Raw genomic sequence first — 8,589 nt, forward strand, 5'->3', positions numbered from 1 at the left:
AGAACAGCCCAGCTCCAGCCTTTTTGGAAACCCCCTTCAAGCAGTTGAAGGCAGGTATTAAATCCCCTCACAGTCTTTTCTCTTCCAGACTAAATAAACCTTTCCTTACATAAGAGCTTCCTTGGGCACCTAAGCACTTTTTGGGATCTGGCCAGGGAACAGAGTGGCAGAGTGCTTGGCCCTCGGTTCATTGCCTCGGGCAGTGCAATAACAGAGCATGGGACAGGGCTTCTACAATCTGAATATTACATGGTCAGGGAGTGCACTCGTGCACTGGGGAGAAGTTCCAGCTGGCCGTACCCCCCCATCCGAGTGCCCCCCTGCAGCTAAGAGCAGCGAAGACCCTTCCAAAGGGAAGGAAACAAGCATCTGAGGCCTGGGGCTCTCTTGCACTCCCCTTTGCAGAGCTCTGGAAACCACAGCTAAGCCGGAGGCAGCGTTCTGTGTAACAAGCACTGCCTCAGATCAGAGCACTGCTCTGTAACAGGCTTCAGGCAAGAGCAGCCTACCTAGGAGACCGAGCCAGGCACTTGCTGCGACAAAGGCTGCATTAGTCTTTGCCTGAGTCTGGCAGGAGAAAGGCAGATGCTGAACTGATGGGCTACTTCTAGGTGGCAAGTGATGGTCATTAGCATCGAGTCCCTGGGCAAGAGCTTATGCTGCAGCGGTGTGCAGGGAAAGGGGGGCATCCAGTTACAATGAGACTGGTGCTGCAGCCTGTTGAACCAGTATGGCTCTGGATGCCCAACTGTGTTGGCTGGAGATGGGAAACACGCCCACAGCCACCCCAGCCCCCAGCACCTCTCTTCCCTTCCAAAACCATTAGTATCACCCAGCACCTGCAGTCCTCAACACTTCTGCTGCCCTTGCCACCACTTCCCAGCACCCATCAAAGCCCCACCAGCGCCTAAACCAGGGGCGGGCAAAATGTGGCCCGCCAGGCCATTCTACCCGGCCTGCGGGGCCCCTAAACAATTTTGAAAATTAATATTTATCTGCCCCTGGCTGCCTGTCATGCGGCCCTCAATGGCTTGCCAAAACTCAGTAAGCGGCCCTCCGCCCGAAATAATTGCCCACCCCTGGCCCAAACGCTGCCTGGTATCCCTTGCTGTCCCAAAGGTTTCTGGAGTTAGTGTCATGGCCAGAAACCACGGTTGACTTTAGCGTGGCTGGTGGAAACCTACCTGCTTCAGACACAAATTCATACCCTTAGGGTGCAGATTGATTGAGAAGCGACTGCCAAGCTAGGCCATCCTACTCAGCAGCTCTGTGCCCCGAGTGTAGCCAGCCCAGGGGCTAGTCAGGAATTGGTCTGTTGGAAAAATCTCATTTAAATCTAAAAGTGAAACATCAAATAAAAATTAGTTTCACTTCATACACATTAATTACAGAGCTGTATCAGCACCACTATTACTGGTAGTCTTTTAAGTGGCATCACAGTTTTAATCAACACCCAACATGTCTTGGAAACCCTGCCCGCTGCTGGGTATTTCTGAATTGTGGTTTGAATTTCCGGAGTTGTTTTCCCCACACCCAGCCAAGGAACTTGCCCTGTAGGGACTCGTGATATGGTAACAGGAGGTAGGGACCTGGTGATACAGGGGTCACAGCACAGTGGGTGAAGGGTTGGTCTTGGCCTCCAGGGCTAAGAGAGCTAAAGAACTAAAATACTGTTCAGCCCACAATAAATCTGTGTGGGAGAAATGCAGATCTCGCCTCTTCCTTTTCCCAGTGCACGCAGCCCTTCTTAGCACTGCTGCTAGGACAGAATAACAATGGCACCGTCTTCACCTGCAACCAATTGCTGCAGCAGGGTTTCTCTTCACGATGAATGGCTCACCGAGGACAGTAAATGGCTCACAGAGGAGAGTAAAATACTCCAGGATGCACCAGCCAGCCTCCTCAATCCAGTTTCCCCACCATCCTGCCAAAATACAAACTGGGATAATTAGGAGCCAAGTGCTGCAATTACATACAGCATTCTTCTTCCTTGTTTTTCTCTCCTAAACCATTATGCAGGGTTGCTAGGTACTGCTAAACAGCTGAGGTGTTCCACTCCAGAGGTGGCTGCATTGCAAAAGGGCAGGGACTTTACATCATGAGGTTTGGCTACCTTTTGATAATCAAGGGCACTGTCGAAATCTAAAGGATGGTAATCTTCCTTCCACTATCAGCTAGGACCGCGCTGCTCATGTTCCCCTGATTTTATGTCCCCCCATGTCTCTTTTCACGCTCTCCACTCCCTCTTCCTAGATCTTGCTCTCTGGATGCAGTTTCACAACCTCGCTGTCTTGAGCGAAGTAAAGATGGGGTAGGTTTAAAAATAGTCCCGTAACCAAACCCAACCTGGAGGGGGAGGGCTGTGCTCCTCAGACAGAACTGGCCTTTCAGCCCTTCTCTGCAACCCCCCCGTCGAAGCACAAAGCTGGCTCCCCAAAAAGCGTTCGATACAGCATAACAGCCTAGAAAGCAGAAAAGCCAACGCTTTCACGGGTTCTGTATTGAAAAGTACAGAAAGAGGCAGATTCCCAGCTCACCGTGTTGCTAAGAGTGACGGCTTAGGGGCACCAGGTGAGTGCCCCAGCCGTGATGGGCAGACGTGCTGATGCTGGTTTTACTAGCTTTTCCTTATAGGGGAGAAAAAGAGACAAATCCCACCTCTGTGGGGCTGTCAGAGCCATCAGATCCCACCTTCCTCTGGCTGAGACTCGTGGAAAGTGAATGGTTTTTCCAGCGTGGGGAGAGACAAGAGCGAGTCGGGATCCTCCTAGTTCTCCACTCAGCCCCGACACCATCCTTGGGACAGCCAGGGACTCCGCAGCTGTCGGGTTGTATTATTCAAGCAGCAGCTCAAATTTGCCCTGGCGTTCAAGTGCAGTTGCGACCGATTTACATTCCAGCATCTGCGAGGAGTGGATTGCCCTCACGTGTTTCTCTCACCGTCTCTCTCCAGGGACGTCGGCATCTCCTGCCCAGTGCTCCCAGCATCAGCTACCTGTAATTTCACATGGAACAGAACTTGGGACGGGGCTGGAGAGCAGCCGTTCTCGCTCACACCTATGAGTCAGTCACCGAAGACGTAAAACCCTCCCGAGTCACCAGGACTGTTTAAGGAAGGGAGTCGGAGCAAATACTGCTTGAATTTTCATGGGGAGGAAAATCAACGGGCTAGGCAGCAGCATGAGGATTATTTCCAGCAAATCAATCGCTTCCCCATCTACCTGCCTGCTACTGCTCGTGTATGCTTTGGAGGCACAAGCCTCTGGGTGTTTGCAAGTAGCAGTCTTGTATCCCCCACTTGCCTTGGGAGTCCTTTCAAGTTGTTTCTTGCCTGGGGGACAAAGAACAGAGCAGAGAGCTGCTCTGAGGCTGGATGTCTGCAGGTGCTAGCATGGGTTAAGACTCAGGCTGAGGCTCTTACGTCGACAAGGACTCTCCACGTCTAATGGAGCCCCATCAGCTCAGCCATGCAGAACCTCGCTGTACGTCTGACGACAGCTCCTCGATAGACCAGCTTTGACATTAACACCATCTATAATTTGGACTTTCCGGCTGGAACCACCCACACTTGCCTGCTGATTGCATCACCCTGGGACCCAAGAACAAGAAATGGAGCAAAACCAATGTACATCTGCCCTCTGCCCCTCCAGGAACACAACTGTTCAGACCAACGCAACTTTTGAAGTCCTGGGTGACACCAGCGACCTATTGGTCACCTCCGTCCTGAGCTGCATCCTGGCTGTGATGTGTCTGGTGGGCATCGTCGGCAACATCTACACGCTGGTGGTCACAAACCTTTCCCTGAAGTTCACAGGCTCGATGTACATTTACATTGTTAACCTGGCCCTGGCGGATCTCCTCTACCTGTCTACCATCCCCTTTGTGGTCTGCACCTATTTCGTGAAGGACTGGTACTTTGGAGATATTGGATGCAGGGTCCTCTTCAGCCTGGATCTGCTCACTATGCATGCCAGCATCTTCATCCTCACCATCATGAGCACCGAGAGGTACCTTGCAGTAGTCAAGCCCTTAGATACCATCAGAAGGTCCAGTGTCTATCGGAGACCAATCACCTGCCTGGTATGGCTGGTGTCTTTCCTCCTTTCTCTTCCAACCATGATCCTCATAGACCTCAGGACTAGCAAACAGAATGGGGTGACCAAGCGCATCTGTCACCCCACGTGGCAGATGGAGACCTACAAGGTGTACCTCACCGTCCTGTTTAACACCTGCATCCTGGCTCCAGGCCTCATCATCTGCTACTTATATGTCAAGCTGGCCAGGACTTACTGGAAGTCTCAGACAGCAGTTTTCACCTTCAAGGAAATGAATAGATGCCCCAAGCAGAAAGTTCTGTACCTGATCTTCAGCATCGTTCTCACCTATTGGGCTTGCTTCATACCCTTCTGGCTCTGGCAGCTGCTCAGCATCTATTACTACCAGCTGGCGGACCCCCCCAGCAACACCGTGGTCTACATCAATTTTGGCGTGACTTGCCTGGCTTACAGCAACAGCTGCATTAACCCTTTCCTGTACACATTGCTCTCCAAGAACTACAAAGAGTATTTACGGAGACGCCAGACAGATGGCAGCCACCTGTCCCGGTGGAAGTCCAAGAGAAGTTCCTCCTGGCGGTCTGTGTCCTCGGGAAGCCATGCCTACACTGAGGCCATAGCAGTCGCTCAGATCAAAGGGGTCCCCAGTGAGGATGCTTGCTCCTTGTGAGAGGTGAGTAGATGTGAACTGCGGGGAGGGAGCTCCTTTCTGCTGCATGGGCAAAGTTTTCGTGTCTTCTCTGACCACCGGTGGTACCTGCACAAGGGCAGGCATCTGCCCAGATATTAGCTTAGATCAATCACGCCGTGACCACTTTATCCCCTTCTAGTGGCCCATCAACACAGGGGATAAGGACCTACTACTGCTGCTAGCCAACCAAATCACTGCTTGGTAACATGATAGAAGCAGCCCGTGTTTTGGAGCAGCAGCAGACCCCGAGCTGTATTCACGCTGCCTGCTGTGGTGCTGGTAAAGTCACTACACATGTAGGAGACTGTGCCAGTAATAGCTCTGGCTTCTTCCAGGTCTAAGCTGAGCATCCTTTTTCCTGAGCTAGTGCATCTAGGGAATGGGAAGGAAAGACACAGCAGGAGGATGATGCCTCGGTGTTCTGGCAACCGGGGCCAGCGGCCAGCTTCAAGGATCGCTTAACACTTAGCAACTGCTGTTCCTCCACATTAAGAAGAGAGAGTACATTTAGATCTAAAGTAATCGAATTGAAAACACAGATGCCGCTTTTTTCCTCCTAGAGCGAGTTAATTCCATTCATGGTTTCTAAGCAATTTACATGTCAATCAAACACCCATCTGCTGAACATCTGAGTGTGCTTAGAGCATACACAGCGCTAGTACATGAAAATGGGGTGAAAAGAAAGACTCAAATGATAGCTTCCAGCATAGAGGGGTAGACTCCTTGACCACGAGGGGAGCCGGTTTATCAGCTTCTCTTTATACCAGCCCGAAATCGTTGTTCAAGTCCAGACTTCTGCAAAGGGCTCTGAGGGTCTAGTGCGAGTTACTGAGGTTGTTTTGGGTTTGCTTTTTTTTTGAGGTGTATTAAGAAAATAATTTGCATGTAAAACTGGGGCTCTGGACTGAGCTGGACCAGCTTTCACATCATTTTAGATGAGCAGTTTTGATCTCAATCATAAGCCGGCAGCTGCGTGCCAATTTATAAAACTGTGACGGCTTCAAATTAGACACGGGCTGTGGAAGTCCAAACCCTGCATGCCAAGTGCAGAGTAAACCCTACTGTGTTACAGGGCTCTGAAAAACCAGACAGGTTGCAACTCAAAGGCTTTGTCCACATTGCCACCATTGCAACGGTCACAGCAAGCTGCAGTGTAGACAGGTTGCCAGATTTTACATGTCGCGCTGATTCAGCCTGCTCGCAGCAAGTCTCGGTGGCAGTGGCTAAAATGGCCGGGGAGGCTTGGAGGCTGTCTGCACTAGTGCTCTCACAGCTGGCTGGTGGTAGCAATGGTGGGAAGTCTGGGAGAAATGCACCTAATACACACAAGGCACCTCTGTAAGCCAAGACCCTGGGTTCCCAAGGCAGAGGGGATGCTAGGAGGACTGGTTAATGACTGCAGCTTTAACATGAATGCTACAGCTTCATTAAGGGATGTATTTGGTAGCTGTGTTGGTCTGAGACAAAAAGAAATGTAAAACTCTAAAACTCTTGGTTCAGAGATGATACCTTGTATTAGATCAACTAAGAAACTGCAAAAAGATATATTTTTTTGTGATATCTTAGTTGGTCTGATAAAAGGTACCATCTCTGAACCAAGAGACCCAGAGTTTTGCACAGGTTCATTAATGACTTCAAAGGGAACGCTCATGCCAGCTCCTCCTTCCGCTAACACCAGTAGGTGCTGGTGCAAAAGGTGGGCTAATCAATGCGCGTTGTGGCTAATTAGCTCGGTCCTGGCATTATGCAGACATGGCTGCGCTCCCTCTGGTCCGTTCATGGCACTGCAGGTGTGGCTGCGTGCACTGCTGCAGTTAGCTCACGGTCAAGACAGGGCCTATTTATGTCAATGCACATGTCCCCTGCCCGCCAAGGAAGGCTGGAGGCAAGCCCCTCCGGAGCAGTGCCCGCATGGAGGTTGCTGCTGCCTTTGCAGCCCTCCTGGTCCCAAACCACACACTCCCACGCAGCACCGAGCTTGCATCTCACCCCAGGCCTGCGCAGCACAGCTTGGCAGGGCAGCTGCTGGGCCTTGTGTAATGTGTAATGCAGGGTGGCCTCTGCCTGGCTCAGCCCATCCTCGCACCGTCTTTTGGTCTTTCTGAAGACTAATGAGCCAGAGCAGTGAAAGAAGTTTCTGTGTCTGCTGAGACCGCTCTGAGCAAGCCACATCTGCACAGATGGGCTGCACGGTGCTGGCTGACACGCTGTCCCCCTCACCACCAGGTATACTTCTTACTCACACCCCACAAAACAATCGACTCCCCTCCCCGGCACAGCCGCCCCCAGCCCCCTACCACAGCAGGCATCCATCCCTCCGCACACACTTGCCATTCACTACTTCACACCTCCTCACAGGTCCCAGGAGCACCCCCAGTCACCACCTCAGACCCTCACACCCAACTGCCAGGCACAGCACCCGAAACACCGACAACACCCCTGGACGTAAGAGCAGGGGAGACGAGGGCCAATGCCCTGCCCCTGCCACGATAGGGAAGTCACTGGTCAACAACGGTAGCTGCTTAACACGTGATCTTCTCCCGCATCTTTTGCTTGCCCCTGCCTACGGCCACCTCCACCTCCACGCTGCTCCCTGAGCTTCCCAACCACGACTCCCGAAGAAAATCAGGTAGGAACTGAACAGCTGCTTTCCCCAAGCTCCCCTCTGTCCCGTCAGCAGCCAGACCGAGGTTTTCATGCTGTCCCCTCTTTTCTCCCCAGCACCCAGGGGAAGATCTCCCTACATCTGCTCTTCTGCCAGAAGATCCCAGTGACAGGACCCTCCCGCAGGAGACAGAGGCTGAGAAGGACGATGGTAAAACTGCATCCAATCCCCTCCCTTTGCACCCCCCTGCCTCATGCAGGGCTCTCCCCTCTGCTGGCTTGGACCCAGCGGGGACAATCCCTGCAGCACCACAGACAGGAGGCCCTGAACGGCTCCTGTCCAGCCAGGAGCCCTGGCTGCTTCTGTCCCCAGCAGCCTACTCCATGGGTACTGCTCCAAAAGGCAATGAGTGCAATTAGCACTGAGCTACCCCCGCTGCTGACCCCATGGAGAGACATCTGCAAGGGAAAGCTGGGTGGACCACAGTGCATGTGGAACTGGACCCTACAAGCAACCAAGCATTTGGAGAGAGCATCTTGCAAAGCCCTGCCCCTGGGACTGACAGCAGCGTGCCCAGCTGGTTGCAACTATGGTGATGGGGGATGCATGTGGGTCTCACACTGCTGCAGTCATGGGGCTTCATCTCCCGCACGTCTGAAGGGGCAAAGTGTACTCAGGCCATTAGAAAAGATCTGCTCACGCACACCCAGGACTGACACAGGGCCTGCTCCAGACCCCAGGAAGGACATGACCAGGCTCCTCTGACACTGGGTGGAGCTGAACTCCTCTACCCTCTCACCTGCCCTAGCAGAGGCTCCCTTTCTCCCCTCTCCCATCCCAACTCCACAGGCCATTGCCCCGTCACACAGTCCGCGGAGAGGACACCCTAGACCATTGCTTGCACCCCCCTCCGCACTGCCCCAGGAGTGGTGCTGCAATGAATGAGTTCAGAGGCAGAAGCAGTGAAATTAAAATAAAACAGAGTCCCATCATGTATCCCTTGGAGTCTCTTCTGGCAGCAGGGGAAAGGATGGGGCAAATATCTATGGGGTTTGTTTGGCAGTCCCAGCTCCCCCCCACCAGCATGTTGGGGGAAGGCTGCCCCTCCAAATCCAGATGGGTGCTCACCACCCTCTCCCTCCTTCCCATGGAGGCTGGTCCATCTCGGCAGCTCCAGCTGTTGGGCTACAGACTACCAATGCTATGGGGTGGGATGGGGAACTTGCTACCCCCTTGAG

At 52.8% G+C, this 8,589-nt stretch overlaps 1 protein-coding gene across 1 annotated transcript; it reads left to right on the forward strand.

Moving 5' to 3' along the window:
- Positions 1-2,763: 2,763 nt before the first annotated feature.
- On the forward strand, positions 2,764-7,866 carry LOC109294561 (urotensin-2 receptor-like). Its single transcript, XM_019512996.1, has 2 exons — positions 2,764-4,728; positions 7,468-7,866. The coding sequence occupies exon 1, from the start codon at positions 3,610-3,612 to the stop codon at positions 4,723-4,725; it is 1,116 nt and encodes a 371-aa protein (XP_019368541.1). The 5' UTR covers positions 2,764-3,609; the 3' UTR covers positions 4,726-4,728; positions 7,468-7,866.
- The last annotated feature ends 723 nt before the right edge of the window (positions 7,867-8,589 follow it).

Source organism: Gavialis gangeticus, unplaced genomic scaffold (assembly GCF_001723915.1).
Source record: "Gavialis gangeticus isolate Ggan-Ray unplaced genomic scaffold, GavGan_comp1, whole genome shotgun sequence".
Lineage (NCBI taxonomy): Eukaryota > Metazoa > Chordata > Crocodylia > Gavialidae > Gavialis > Gavialis gangeticus.